The 15,570-nt window shown below is 44.3% G+C and overlaps 1 protein-coding gene across 1 annotated transcript; it reads right to left on the reverse strand.

Moving 5' to 3' along the window:
- Window positions 1-120: 120 nt before the first annotated feature.
- SLC25A15 (solute carrier family 25 member 15) lies at window positions 121-14,090 on the reverse strand. The gene is made up of 9 exons (XM_032207579.1): window positions 14,028-14,090; window positions 13,276-13,388; window positions 11,747-11,833; window positions 11,318-11,445; window positions 7,786-8,044; window positions 4,747-4,884; window positions 4,297-4,466; window positions 3,136-3,294; window positions 121-2,256 (listed from the first exon to the last, which is right to left on the reverse strand). The coding sequence occupies exons 4-9, from the start codon at window positions 11,370-11,372 to the stop codon at window positions 2,132-2,134; spliced, it is 906 nt and encodes a 301-aa protein (XP_032063470.1). The 5' UTR covers window positions 11,373-11,445; window positions 11,747-11,833; window positions 13,276-13,388; window positions 14,028-14,090; the 3' UTR covers window positions 121-2,131.
- Window positions 14,091-15,570: the final 1,480 nt, after the last annotated feature.

Below are 15,570 nucleotides of genomic sequence, written 5' to 3' on the forward strand. Positions count from 1 at the left end.
TTTTTGGAATCAGTAAGGGTTCCTGAACTCCCGTTTTCCTTCAGAGGGGTGGTGACACCCATTTCACCCGTTGCCCTGTATGCAGTTAGCTAAGCTTGGTGGTATTGCACAAACAGGCAGTCAGCTGAATCAAACTTTATTCCAACAAATTTCTGTACCAACATTGCAAAGTCCTTAGGTGAACAATTGGTGTGTGTGTACAGCTCAGGTGACTGTAGCTATAAAAATGACTTAGTTTGACTCTGAAAGGTAAACTCTCAAAACACATGCCTGCTTCTGCCACCAACCTCTTGCTGTAGGTGGGTTTAAAAAAATCCTGCTTCTCTTGAAGCCTTAACTTCAGTATTAAAAACTGCAACTGAGCTTTAAAAAATGAAAGCAAAGACCAAAGACAAATCTATGAAATAGATTTCAGTATCCCAATGCTATGAACTCTGTCCTTAACCTCTCATGCCTATTGTAACCACACAGAAATGCAGTGTAACTCTTGGGTAGACAACTTTGGGAAGGAGAAGGCTGAGGACTTCGGAAGTCCTACTCTGCTACCTGAATTATTCAAACATTTGGCATAAACTCCTTTTTAAAGAATGGGTTATTCACAGTGCTACTGTCCTTAGAGTGCTAGGCAGTCACGGTAAATCATTACAACAGGCACTGAAGCCTCTTCCATGGTGCACTCTTTTAGCTGCCTCTTTCACATGTGTATGAGCAGTCTGTGCTGCACGTGAAGGCTCCAGAAGGGGTTGGGGAACTGCACCCAGCACCTTTTTCTCCCCTCCAAACAGGCAATAGCCATGAAGTGGAGTAGCCAGTTTAAGATTACGCTGGCTTTCCTCCAAGAGGCAGTAGATACTGAGACATCTTCATCTATCTGAAGTTTTTCTCTCTGCCTGGGGCTATGAAACAAGCTGTAACATACAAACCCCAGCTGTTTCAGCTCTGATTTATCACAGCAACTGTAACTTGCCCAGAAATAAGTTGCTCATTTTGGTGCAGCTTTGATGTTGGTGGGTTATAGAGCTCTGCAAACCCCAAGGGCAGCTTGTCTGTGCCCTCCCCCAGGGCAGCTATGCTACACCACACAGACAACATCCCTCTGTACAACGCCAGGTCTCAGTTATGAACATCATTGCTCTGAGACTTGCTTTTTCTTCTCCCAGGACTGGCACTAGGCTGCTGCTTGCAAGGCAGAGCACGCTTACATGAAAATCATACTTCAAGAATGGAGGGGGCAGCTAGAAAAATAGGCGTTACAATATCATTTTTGGCTTATGCTAACTGGCCTTACGCTGCATGTTGAATTAAGTAACGCAAAAAAGAAGCAGGCACGCCCTCCAGGCCTGGCAGTAATACGAACAGTCCGTTCACATGAGCAGTTTCCACTCAGCTGAGGAGACGCAGCACGTGGCACATGTGGCAGGGCTCCAGTTAGTCGGTTCTACACTGCAGAAACCTTGGTGTCAGTTGTCTTCAAGAACTTCTGCTCCTCTTCAGCCCCACAAAGGTGACCTGACCAGAAGCCTGCAAGTTACAGCTTTGTACCTGGAAGCAGCAGCTATTTCCAGCAGTTCCTCTTAAGTGTTTAATATACTCTAGCACTTCTTGGAAGGATTTAGAGAACAATTGTTACAAATGAACTCCTTAAAACCAGTTATTTCATTTTTTTTTTTATCTCAAATATGGGCGTATCTCAGCTCTAGGTCAAGTGGGTGAACACTTCCTACTCTTTAGGCCCAGAGCGTGCAGTCAGACACCAACTGCACTGATCCTGGACAGGCACAGGGCAAAAGGGAGCTAGAAAAGGAGCTGAAACAACTCACTCACACCCCCGCATGTACCATTAAAACCAACATGTCAAGGTGTCTTTTTAGCACCATTACAGGCAGGAAAAGACATTTCTGACATGCAACATACCCAGTGCAGGATCCGCAAGCTGGAGATGACCCTGCTGGTCCAACTCAAACAGCATGTACACATCTCTATAAAAATCACTTCAATTTAGAAGATTACAAATCCTAAACTGGAAATGAGTTCTTAAAATTAGGTCACTGATCTGGCACTGCTCAGACCGCGATGTGATCTAGAGGTTTTTTGATCATTTAAAAGGTTGTTCTCCGTTTGCTAGAAGGCGTCAGTACGAATCCACTTGTTTCATCATAAGTTTCCGGCTGTACTCGTAGGCCAGGAACAGCGCCCCGTTGGCCAGGAATGCACGGATCATGGTTGGCTTCAGTCCAGAATACAAGGCAAGCACACCTGGAAATTAAATCAGACCTGGTTAGCCATTTATTAAAACGCCCATCAGCACCAAACGCTCTTCTTTCATCTTTGAAGGATATTGATGAGGCAGTGCTGCTGCCGAGAGGGGCAGGTGCATGCACACAGCTGAACCCTCTGCTGGAGCAGCTCACTGGAGTGCTACTGGGTGTAGCTACAGGAGTATCTCGAGTTGCAACCTGAGTTTAGTCTTTTAAGCTTCTAATGTAAACACCTGAAGTTAGCTTAGGCGTGACAGGGTCTTCAGAAGGATTGCTCACTGGAGGATACAGCTCGCAGCAGCTGGCAGAAAGAAGGGCACAACCACTTTGGGGCTGCGTCCCAAGCCAGACTCCTGCTCTGATGAGTAGCTTCCCCCATAGCAGGGCCAGGAGCTGTGTCTGCTGCTAGCTGCATTCTTACACCACCTCCTGCAGAGCCTGGTACAGGCCTTTTCCAGGGGAGATGCTTAGGTAGAAGCTCCAAGTTGCCAGTCTAAGACTCATTTACCAAACTGCTGTCAGCCATATACCAGCTTCTAGAGATAAGGAAAAATTCTCTACCAAACTTTACTGGTTCCTTCAATTTTCATTTATAGGTTTGATTACAGGGAATTCATTCATCTGCTTTTAATGCTTACTGAGCTTCTGTTAGCCGTATTTTTTGTCTCCTGAACCAAAAGACATGGCACAATGCTGAATGTCTCAATTTCTGGATTCCAAGACCTCCAAACTACATCATTATCAGTATTTCTATTAGAAACTGTTTGTCAGTCTCTAACACACCATCAACAGACAAGATTTCTTAAGCAGTTCTTGGAACCAGAGGAAATAGGTTTGGAACTGGAGCCCAGATTTACTTGCTATGCTTCATGCTCACCTTCAGTTCTCACAACAGTTACAAACGTTCCCATAAAGCCCGTCTGCTTTCCAGCCATGGAAAGAACCTGAATTCTAGATTTAACACAGTCCACGGGATACACAGCAATCCACAGACAGCTACCTCCAAAACCTCCACTTAGCAGCAAGGGAATGGGACCTAAGGTTAAGAAACAAGATTTTAGGCACACCACAGAACATTCATCAACAGAAATATCACATTATTTCTGAAGTCAAGGAGAAGGCAGAGGGCCCTGCTTATGGCAAAAGAGCAATTCCTGCTTCCCCACAAACTTTAAGTTAATTTTAAGCCACTGCTAAGTTGCAGGTCTAGCCAAAGGCTCAAAGGTTGTAAGGAGTGCCTTTTAGTTTATTGGCCATGCTAAGAACACACAACTCGGAGCTATATTGTGACTGTTTTAACTAAATTAACTCTACTCCTTTCACACTTATAACCACTTTCCAGTGCTAGTTATGAAACAGTTTAGTGATGTTACAGTGATGCTGATCACCTCTGCAGAGATGATTTTTTTGTTACAGTGGAATTTCTGTGGTCAGTCATTTTTCATAATGTGTTTTTCATTTTGTGTTTCAGTTCAGATTTTTATAGATGTTTCGCAAAAACAAGAGCTTGGAATACATGCAGCTGACATACTAGATGCCAGCAAGACAAAGTAGCTTTGTTCAGTCTTTCAGAAGGAGACAAATGATCTTTATCCTGGCATCTCCTCCTTTTTGAAGGTCTGATTTTCAGCCTCAGATGTCATTGCAATGACATCTAACGGTCAGCATGCATTTGTACACCCTTCAAGGTGATACAGCTGAAGACTCGAATATCACTCCGAAGAGCTGCTGAAAGAAGTAGTTCAGAGGTGTTACGCTGCAGTGTCAGATATTTAATGAGTTCTGTAATGCTGCTGCTAGCTCACTGCATTTTCCATTTACAATATATCCTGCTCCATTAGAAAGGGATGACTTCAGTAATTAATTACGGCATATAAACGAAGTGCAGATCTTTGTATTCCCTATGCCCAGTTCCCTTTGTTTAAAAAGTGTTTCATATCTGCTGTGCATCATCAGCATACCCTCAAGGGAATGTGTCCCCCCCCTTACAAGCCCCATCACAGCCCGACAGAACCTGCCTGCAGGACGGGCACCGTACCTAATTCATCTTTTGATCTCCCAGAGGCAAAGAACGTGCGGCTCAGTTCGTACCCTCCGAAGAAGAAGAAATAGCCTGGGACTTCCCGCAGCAACGTGCTGGACCAGCCACGGTAAAATCCAAGGGGACCGTCCTTCTGGATAACGCTCTTCACTACTGACCAAACTGTGCTGGTAGAGAGATCGATCCAGTTAGTGATGCTGAATAGCAAAGATTACAAAACAATTCAGAGTTAGACCAGTGTGTAGACAGCAGGGCTCAAGCAAAACTCTGAGCAAGATCCTGCCTGGAGTCTGTCACCAGCATCCACTTTTACTAGTGCATGTGCTACGATCCTGCCCGTCACAGCTCTTCTCTGGCTAACAACAAACGTGGCACCGCTGAGCCAGCACAGAATTAATAAATACACAGAGCAGGGATTCAGAGGTATGGGACAGGGACTATACTTACTTGTGGCCCTGCACTATCTTCCCCGACAGCTGCATTTCATGCATGGCCTGCAGCCGGCACTTCACCAGCTCCGTGGGGCAGAGGACCAGGGTGGCAAAGGCGGAGGCGAAGGAGCCTGCGGCGGCGTTCTGCAGGTCACTGCAAGAGAGAAACTGCACAGGGTATTTGGGCACCGGCCTTCAGCACAGCAGGGCCACGGCACCAGCAATCAGCTTCTTGAACCTGTACCACAAGCATTATCAAACCAAAGACAGTCCTAGGGGAAAGGCTCTCAAGGGGAAGGGCAGCTCCTTGGACCAGGGAGATGAGGGACAAAGCTCACCCGATCTTCATGTCCAACTCACACACATCTGGAGCTGGAGATAGTGCAGACACTGATGACACCACTGAACAAGACAGCGGTGTGATCTGTGTTAACCCGCAGCATTACAAACAGGGACTTCTCGTGGTGACCTTACACATCTTGCAAACACACCTACAGCAGAGATTAATCCTACAACGTTTCACCTCACAGCAGCATCATGAAACTGAAGCGGTGACGTAAAACAAGCCCCGTGTCATTCAGATGTTGCAGTGAAAGAGCTGTCAGACTGGAGGAAATCAATAACTGTCTGCAGAGCAGCAACTGAGTAAATAGGAAACAGCAACACTGATTACCCAATCCTCCTGCAGCACACACAGCTGGGTGTAACAGGGATCTGAGGTGCTCTAGAGCTCACAACAGAGCGAGGCAGAGTTAAAAATACAGTATGTGGATGAGCCCTGCAGTCATTAAGTGATGAGCAAGGTAATAAAAGTTACACACTGAGGAATTAGGGTAAGAAAATATGGGAAAGGTGCCTTTCAGCTTTGTGCTGAGGGGTGCACAGAATCTTTTCTCCTTCAAGGAAAGAAAAAATCAGAGGCTATCAGACTTCAGAGCTCTAACAGAGGTAAAGACCTAAAACTAGACTTCACCATAATTCAGGTCTTTTCTACTTTTGCTTGTCTTGATATTTAATTCTACATCCAACAGTTTAACTAGGCCTGCTGCTTAGGCTTTGGTCTTTAATGTATCAAGCCTCATTGCACAAGTGATGAGCCTTAAGCCTGTTCCCTCTTCACTCAAGTGGGTAATTCAGTACTTTTCCAGGTAGGAAAGTTTTGACCACACAGCACGGGAGCAAAAATCATCCACTCTTAGCACTGCTGCTTCATCTGTAAGAGGCATTTATCTTGTTTTTCAAAGAAAGTATCTGCTTAAGATGGCCAGTCACGTACTGAAGAAGTCAATTTGAGGTGAACAAGGATAATAGTTCGCTCAGTTTAGACTTTGGCATGGGATGAGATCAGTTTGGTTGGGCTAAATGGGCATTAAAAGAAGAGGAATTTAGCACTTCTGTCCTTTGGGTGGTCTCAGTTTAGACTTTGGCATGGAGTTAAATCAGTTTGATTGGATTAAATGGACATTAAAAGGAGTGGAATTTAGCACTTTTCTTCCTATTTGTTTTCTTTTGGACTCACGCACCAGTGCCATTTATTCCTTCAACTGGAAAAACTGTTGTTTTGCAACTGTTTTGTAAGGCTTCACACGCTGACCCTAAACACAAGGAGGAAAACCTATTCCCAAGCCACACTTATTAGAACACGTTAATGAAAATTTAACCAAAAGCAAAAACTAATTAATGTAGCAATTGCTTAGGTAATGGTAAGGAAAATGCTCAGGTTCACCTCAGTGTGCGACTTCACACCCTTCTGCTTCAGGGTCATACAGCACAGCAGTTTGTAAAACAGCAGAGGCAATAAGGGCAGTGATAGTTCTTGTCACAGCTGGAGGACAGCCACCTCGGTTCCTTCCCTTCTCTACAGCATGCTACAAGTGTTTCTTCACTCTTCCAAAATGAGAATGGGCAGTGATGTCTTGGACAGACCACCCATACTCAGGGCACAACTGCAAACCATGTCAACTCAATTCTCTTACAGATGTGCCTCATTAGGTGCCCCCAAAACAGTCCAGATGAAGACAGCAGCACCAAGGGAAGCATCTTTCAGATAAACTTAAATCCTTTAGTGTTTTATCCTAATACAGCTCTGCTCAGTGCTGCAGTCACACCATTTGTTCAAATAAAACTCAGTGTGTACTTACTCTGAGGATGTGGAATAGTACACTGAAATATATTACTTGAAGATTTTTTGCACTACTTCCACCCTAAACATGCAATCTCTCCATCAGTGAGTCTCAAGAGAAGATCTTAGGAGCTCTCCAAGTCTGTGGGCTCTCCAAGTCTTGGGTGGGGAGGAGAGGCACAGAACAGAGATCTACAAGATCCCAGGTGTCACAGAGACAGCGGCTAAGGACCAGCTGTTCCCTGTCTCGTCCAGTTACAGAAATAATAGTTGTCACCCACAGAACTCCCTGCCAAACTGCACGACCTTACAAGAACTCAAGGGTAGAGTGGACAAGTGCTTCAAGAGATCCAAAGCCACTGATTAAAAAAAAAAAAAAAAAAAAAATCACACCAAGATCAAGAAATCCTCTGATCTAAGAACATGAGCTCGAGCTGGCAGAGGACTCAGTATTTAATACTTCCTTGCATCTTGTCCTTTAGGTAACCACTTATTGCCAGTGCTGTAGACAACACGCTGTGCTGAAGGGATCCTCTGGTCTAGAGACCATTATGTTTGAGCCTTTGAAACTCAAAGAAAACAAACAGTACAAGAAGCAGCCTCCTTTCCTCTTAGTACACCTCACTGTAAGAGGAACCACTCCCCACCCTGCAAAGGCAGGGCAACCTAGGCAACTCAGTTCCTTTGGTAAAGCCTTGCAGGTCTTCAACATTTCAGTTGAGTTGTGATCATTGAAACCAGCCAACTGCAGTGATAAGTAGCTGGCCACATCCTAGCACAAGGATCTACACTCCAAAACATCCTGTGCTGCATATTGATGGAGAGGGGCCTGGAACACCAACTGCACCTGGGGAATCTTTACTAGTAGCAGTTGCATGATTTCCCCCCCAACCCCTATTCCTTTTGAACACAAAAGAGGTTTAATTTACTAACCTGAGCTTTGTTTTCCTGTCTACTCCAACAATTTTTCTCACAATTTGCTGGCAAAACCCGTAGCACATGAACAGGACGGAGTTCTCTGCGATGTTGGCTACCAGTGCTGGCGAGGTCCCCTTGTAGAAGCCTCGAAACCCCACTTGTTTGTAGGTTTTCACAAAGCAGTCGACAATTCCTTTGTACATGTCAGGGAACGTCTGCATCTTCACCTTCGCTGTGTCGAAGGGCTGGCCAGTCACCACACATGCTGTTCCACCTGTGCAAGGTGATTCTCATTAAGCATTTTTTCACCTTAATAAGGGTGAGCATCTAAATTAGTCAGTTCACTTAGACAGCTACTGAATTAGAGGTATTCCTCGGCAATGAAGTCATTTGCGATGAGTTAAGCAGCGTTTTCACTTGTTCCTTAATGCAGTGGTTCGGACACCCCCCAATTCTACAACCAAATAATGATTTGTAATCAGGTGAGACACCTCCAGGACGAGAGGAACACTGCTCAGAGAGTGCTAAAACTGATAACACTTTAAAAATTGATAACCACAAATACAAATCCTTCATTTCAATAGTCTGAATGACTCTTATTTACATTTATTCCCAGATACCGGAATAGCATAGGAGAAGTTTAAAAGGGCAAGAGGGCAAAGTTTCCTAACCCGTTATCTTTTCCAAACTGAATTGCAAGGTCAATACCCTAAAAACCTGTGAGATACTTCTATTGGTATTGTCAATAACCTCTTAGCCCACAGCATAACACTCTTCCATGAGATTGAACTCAATTCAGTTGCCTGCAGAAAAAGTTAGATACGCTGTTTTGGTATGAAATATCAGCGTACACTGACAGCAATCTGTCAGGAACTGATACCTAACAAGAAGCATATGACAGGTGAGCATTATCTGGTTTTGTTTTTAAAAAGAGAAGAACCATCCTAATACAGGAACTGATCTTTAAAACACTGTAGGCATGCAAATGCCTTAAAGAGGGCAAGATAACAAGATGCTGTTTTTTCATTTATGTATCTGAAATAACCATCTGTAAATCCAGATACTGTAAAAAAAAGAATTAAGAACAAACGTATGTGTCCAATTAAGATTAGTTAACTTTCTTCTAAGATTAAGAGTTAAGCAAATGCTTGTTTAACCACAGTGATTCTTATTTGATTTTACTTTTAGCAAACCCATTTGTTGTTACTCTGCAAAGAGATACTTCAGGTCTTTAAGAAGAATTCAGGAACCCAGCTCCCATGAAACTTGATACTCAACCAGATAAATCATAAAGTTGAAGAGCAAGTGATAGAAGAAGGCATGAAGAGCTACTTGGTCTGGGAGGGATAACCAGGAGAGAAGTAGCTGGCTCAGGACAGCAATGGTCACTTCAGCCTCAGATGAAAAGCAGAGCAGAGCTCTGGAAAGACAGCAAACACTACCTCCAGGGAAGTCAGGGAGATAGAAACCTTCAGAACAAGTGTTAGGTTCCTGTGTAAAGGCAGACCTAAAATATCTCGTATAGTAAAATAATGGCTGTTGGAAGAAGTGCAGGACTAGCAGTAATGGCCTTGAGCATCCGAAGCTCAAGAAAATTGGGAGTTGAGCTGTTCTAAAAAGAGAAAGTGCTCTTCTTACAGCATCTCTAGAGGGGGCATGAGAAGCTTAGTAAAGTACAACGAACTTTGTAAGCCTCAAGGTAAAGATTAATATCTCAAATATCTGGTTAATATCTCAAACATTAAGAGAAAAAATTCTTCCAGCCAGAAGTAGAGTCTGTAAAATTAAACCAGCCAAAAACAACCCTGCTTGAAAGTTTGGACAAATGTACTCCTAACAGTAACAGTAGCGTGGTGGGAGAGAGTCCTGTTTAAAAGAAGTGATCAGAGGTTGCTAAGATCCTAGGCAAAGGACTATGACCCACAGGCAGGTAGATGACTTATTTATTCTTGCTCAGAATTTACTTGCCCCAGTATGACATCACTTATCAGCTCATTGAGACTGTATCTGGAGAGGAAGGTAAAACCAGGTTATGCATGTGCTGAGGAACAAGCTGTTTGCGTAGTGGTTTACACTTCCTAAAGGGCACAGAGACACAAGAATAACACGGCACCAGGCACTACCAATGAACATAACCAATACTGAACAAGCATGTGGAAAGAACATGGAAAATAAATACTAAGGGAACAGTAAAAGTATTGATTACAACAGAAGTAGCAAAGAAAACCAAAGAACAAGAACACTGATTTGGGAACAATGAAGTCATGCTGAAAAAGGTCTGAATTCCTCCACCCTATCTGAAATAAGGGGAACTGTATCAGAAGAAGTGGCACAGTAAGTTTTGAGATTCTCTAATCTCTACTGCCAAAAAGAAAACAGGCAAACCTGCATGCAGTTTACATCAACATGGAAGTGTATCACCAAGCAATGGATTTCTAAGCTAGTTTTCAGCTCTTGCAGTAACCAAGGAAGGACACTAAGGCTTCAGCTCAAAGTCAGACTTCTCCACTGCCCTGGATGTTAAAAACAGCATTCCTAAACTGATGTACTGAGAGGGAAAGCAATCATATCTCCCATTTAATAACCAAGGAACACCAGCAAAACTGTCAAGAACTGCTCACGCATTAAGTTGTTACTTTGCAAAACAGAGCAGGTTAGCTACTTTCTTAAAAAGACCTTCCCTCAACCCCCTAAAAATGTGAATGAACAGATTAACAGAAAGATTTTCTTGAGGGAATGAAGGAATAACAGCAGAAGCACTTCTTTCCTCGCAGGGATGCAGGGTGTTGTCTAGTCAATGGCATCGTGCCACGGCTAATAAAGCAAGTATTCGTTGGGCAAAATATGTTGGAAGACCAAACGCTTTATGAAGGTGTCACATGGGGTTTGTATGGCCTGTCTCCCTTTGCTTTCTCACTGCAGTAAGGTTAACTCCACTCTGACAAATGACCTCCGATAACTAGCCTTGAATGCACTTAACACCATTAGCACTGTCATAAAAGGACTGACTGTAACAGCTATTTTAAGGGCAAGAAAAGAAAATAAATCAATTTGTTTAAACCTGTTACAACAGGACATTAGATAAACCCCTCCTGCAACCTTTTCAGTACAAACTTTGTCAAATTAACTGTTCTATCCCAATATTTAATCTCTTCTGAACATCACGTAAGCTTTTGTGATAAACTATAACTAGTACCTCCAGAACTAAGCCTGCCCTCAAGACAGAAGCTTTGCTAGTGCTTCTACATAGCTTTTTCAACCCTCCTACCTCCCCCTGAGAAGAAGCTTGGACTCTCAGGAAGACTTGTTTGCCCTGGTAATTAACAACTCATTCATCCCTTGGCCATGGGCATTACCAGTATGGCAATATCAGTGAGACAGCACAACTTCCACTGGCTGAGGTCACCTGCTTCACCCCCATATCCTTAAGATACAGAAGCTGATATTTCCCCCGTTCTCTAAGCAATGGGAATTTGCTTTTAAACATTTTGATGTATTAAAATCGTCCCTCAGGAGTTTAGTGCAATTAAGTGTTCTCCAGCATTACCTGCAGCTCCTGCTGTGAGGTCAATAGCAGCCTGAAGAGCAGAGTTGATCCTCATGCCTCACACTTGTTTCTTGGTTACTAGAGTGAAAAGGCTCCCGTTTCCTGGAAGATGTCAATCTGTTTTCCTCCTGAGGGAAAAGAGGACAAAGCACACACAATTTACAACAATAACTGACAGGCAAAAACATCAGATGTATACTTTCACTTCCATTCAACTCGTTTCAAAGCAGCTAGTAACAGAAAACACTTGCTCCCAGAACTAAACTGAGATGTAGCATACCTGTGTTTTGACTACTTCTGACACATTAGGCAAACCCTCTGAAGTATTACTGCATAGCTTTGGTTTATTTGAGCTTTCCAGTCTCTAGTCTTCCTGGATCTCTCACATGAAATCAAAGAGTACCTCCAGGGAACACTGTTGAATATTACCTTTCTATTGATTACAGAAACAGCGTCTCCAACGGGTGTGCAAGGCTAGCTGGCAGGAGTACTTCCCCCTCTGTCTCAGCTCCCCACCTATAAAGCAAAATAGAGAATTGTTCTCCTCATGGTGAACACAAGCCCAGAAAATTATATTCATCATCACACAGGATACAGGCACATTAGGTATTTCTATGTGGCGCCGAGAAGATACGAATAGAAAAAAAAATGAGTATGAACACTTAGAATTGTGTCTGGCTGTCATGTTCCTAGTGCAAGTCCCTACACAACAGTGCATTATAAAGTAAAATAAGAAATATACCTCATCTCTTAGGAAGGCAGCTGGAAAGCAGAAATACAAAGGCAACGGTTTCCAGTAAAACATTCAAAAGAATTCTGTTTTCAAGTTTGCAGCGAGGTAATTTCATGGGGTGAGCTGTTAAGACAAGCTTGCTCATTTGGAGTAATTTGGAGTAAGAACACTGAGCCAGAGAGCTCCCACTGTTTCAGAACCACATTGCTGAGCTAGACACTTGGCTGGCAGTGCTGTCAAAAAAGCTGCATGGGTCTTAAAAAGCCTCACACATGAGTCAGTGCCTCATTGACTCTTAAGCTTATTTTCAAGCAGAGTAAATCAGGGAACAGTATTTTCCATTCTTATACCCACTGCAATCCTTCTTTTGAAGCCTGCTGCCTCCCAAAACATATTTTTGAGTAATACTAACTGGAAACATAACTTCCAGTAAGTCACACTGGAAGAATAATAAGAAATATTGTGTGAACTATTTTTTTTTATTTTTTAAAAAACAACTTCTGGATTACAAGCACAGGCACTTGCTTACAAGCAGACACAGGCCTGCATACAAACAGGCTTTCTTAAAATCTTATCTCTGAACAGCTTTATTATTCGTGAGCTTCAAGAAAACAGTAGGCCAAATACTGTCAGTCAATTTCACGCCTGACCTGTTTAGGTATGTTGTATCAATCAATGAAGTAGGTTAAAAAAGCAACAGTAGCTGTTTAATAAATTACACTAACACTTGCTATTTCTGAATTGTGGTTACAGGTTTGAACTGTTTCACTGCTGACAACACTGTAAGCTTGATATTATTTCAGAATCAGAAGAGAGGCTCCTGGACCAAGTCTCCCCTCACTATCTGATACACTTCACTAGAGTTCATGCAGCACTCTGCAGTTTTGCTTCTCACTTAGAAGGAACAGAAGAAAGAACGATCTTCAAGAAGGCCTCTGAATGAATGGACTTCACAGAGAAGCAACAGTTGCCTGCCTTCAGTAACACACACACTGCTTGCATCATAGCCAGTGCTTATCAGCTTTTGCCAGCCCCCAAAGCGAGCACATGCCGAATCACCCACAGATACCCACCAAAAGCTTCTCAGCAAAAGGGAAAACAAAGACGCATATAGAAATATAGAAGTTTTAAGAGTCAGGTAAGTTTACTCTCCTGATCCTTAAGAGCACACTGGCACTTTCAGAAGACTTAGTCAAAACTACTCTGTCATTAGACACGCACGTACCTCCTCTCCAGGGAAGTCCTCTTTGTAATAACACTATCAGATTCAAACCTGTGTGTAGGTATTGTGAGGCAACAACTGCTCTGTTACTTCTAAAGCAAATCCAAACTCCAAACCTGGAAACACAGAAGTGTCGGTAAGCTTGGCAGGTCCTGCAGAGCCTTCCACCCCCAGCCCGGGATGCATTAGGCACAGATGACTTCCCCACACACTAAGCAGACAAAACCACGAGGCAGCACCACTCCTTTGAAGGAAGCCAGGCCGTAATTCTACTCCCTCAAGGTCACCGCAGGCCAGCACCACGTGCAGCAGAGTTACACCAGGTCTGGGCCATGACAGGCTGTGGCGTGCAATCACCACCACCACAGCAACGCACTTTTTAATAGCCGGAATGACCTCTCCACAGACAAACACACTTCTTAGCACCCAGACCGCCAGCTCTGAAGCGGACAAAGCGGGGAGCGAGCGGGGTGACCCGGTTTCCCCGGGTGTCCCGCTCGCTGTACCGGGGAAGGGTCTGGCGCTCCGGCAGCGGGGCGCACCGCCCGCTCCCGCCGGGGGCTGCGAGCCCCGCGCCCGCCGCCGCGCCGCCGCCCGACCCCTTCCGAAGGAGCCGCAGCGCCCGAGCCGGGCCTCGCAGCCCCGGTACCGAGCCGGCACCCAACCGCTGCCCATTGGGACCCCCCCGCGGCCCGCTCCGTGCCTTTTTCTCCCTCCCCGGCCTCCAGCACCGTGCTCCCAGCGGAGGCACTCACCGCAGCTCGCCCCCGCCGCCCCTGGCCCTATAAAGGCGGCCGGGGGAAGGCGGCGCGGGCCCCCGCGGCCCCGGGGAAGCGGTGGGCGGGCTGCGGGGCCGGGCAGGGCTCGGGAGGCGGCGGCGGCGGCGGCCTGGGGTGCCCCTGGCGGAGGGGAGGCGGCGTGCGGCCTTCCCCGCCGCCTCTGTGTGCTTCTGCATCGTGCACGGCTCGGGGAGGGGGTTTTGGGGTCTCTTGGGAACAGCAGGGAGCAGCAGGGGGTGCGTGCATCCCGCTGCGCCCAAGGGGGAGGCTGCAGCGGCCGGAGCATCGTCCCCACGCTGCTCCTTGCTGCTGCTCTCCTCCAAAAGAAACCCAGCTCCCAGCCTGGTTCTTCAGGTGCTGTGTGCCTCCACGGGGTGCTCAAGCCCAAGGCTGTTCGGCTCAAATAGCACCTAATTCTCTTGTAAACTCCTTTTTCCTCCCCCCCAAAAAGTGATTTTGGGGTTCTCTCTGAGCTTACTGAGCACAATATAACTGAATTTATCAATTAAAATATCAGTAATATATATATACATATTTTAATCCCCTCCCTATTTTTTAAGAAGCATTTAGCTAGGAATTAAAGTACTTTAAAATAACATCAGAGTTATTTCTCTAGGAATCACAAAATTGCTGTAATTGCTAAGACAGCCATTCATCCAGCAGCAAAAACCTGACCAGAGCAGTTTTTTTTCTTCTGCCTCCTGCTTGTTTGCAGATTTTGATGCACTTTTCAACGACATTCAAGGAACGTAGGAGAAGAGAAATTAACTTGTGGCCATTCTTTATTCTATATTCCTGAATAACGGTTCTGTCAAAAAACGACTATTATCTCTTTCCTAAAATACAAATTCCCTGGTAAATTTCACATGTGCATTGGAAGACTAAGTGGTAGAGGTTTGGAGCTATGTTATACTTCAGGAAGAGACATAACAGTGCAAAGTCTTAAATCTAAAGGTATAAAGATAACCCTGACACTATTGATAGTGACTAAAATAAAAAGGATTTTCCTCTTCCTATTTAGGTGGATTGAATATTCAAATAATTGTGGAGACACAACCTAAAGGGTGTTCCTGTTCGGAAGTCTGCTAAAAACTAGCTTTATTTGCATGTAAGAGACAGTGACCTGTAGCACATTATATTGGATATGGACAGACATTTGCAAGCAATTTGCTGCAGATCAGCAAGTGACTTTTAAGATATACTCCTAGATTTTTGGGAATATGAGGTGGAATACAGTACCTTAAGCAAACACCATGAGGTCTAATACTCCACTCACTTTACTCCACTGAACCTGTACAAAAATGCATTATAAATACCATAAAGTTAAATGCACCATAAAGTTAAATGCACTTTTTTTTTTTTTTTTTTTTTTTTTTAACCATCAATTTAATGAATTGTAGGCTTCAGGTATGGGTGATTTTTCCATACAGTTCTCTTCTTGTCAAAAGTCCTTTTAAATGGTTTGGGGCTATTCTTCAGAATATGGCAATTATTAAGGAAGAGCAGGCTTACCAAATTG

Source organism: Aythya fuligula, chromosome 1, assembly GCF_009819795.1.
Source record: "Aythya fuligula isolate bAytFul2 chromosome 1, bAytFul2.pri, whole genome shotgun sequence".
Lineage (NCBI taxonomy): Eukaryota > Metazoa > Chordata > Aves > Anseriformes > Anatidae > Aythya > Aythya fuligula.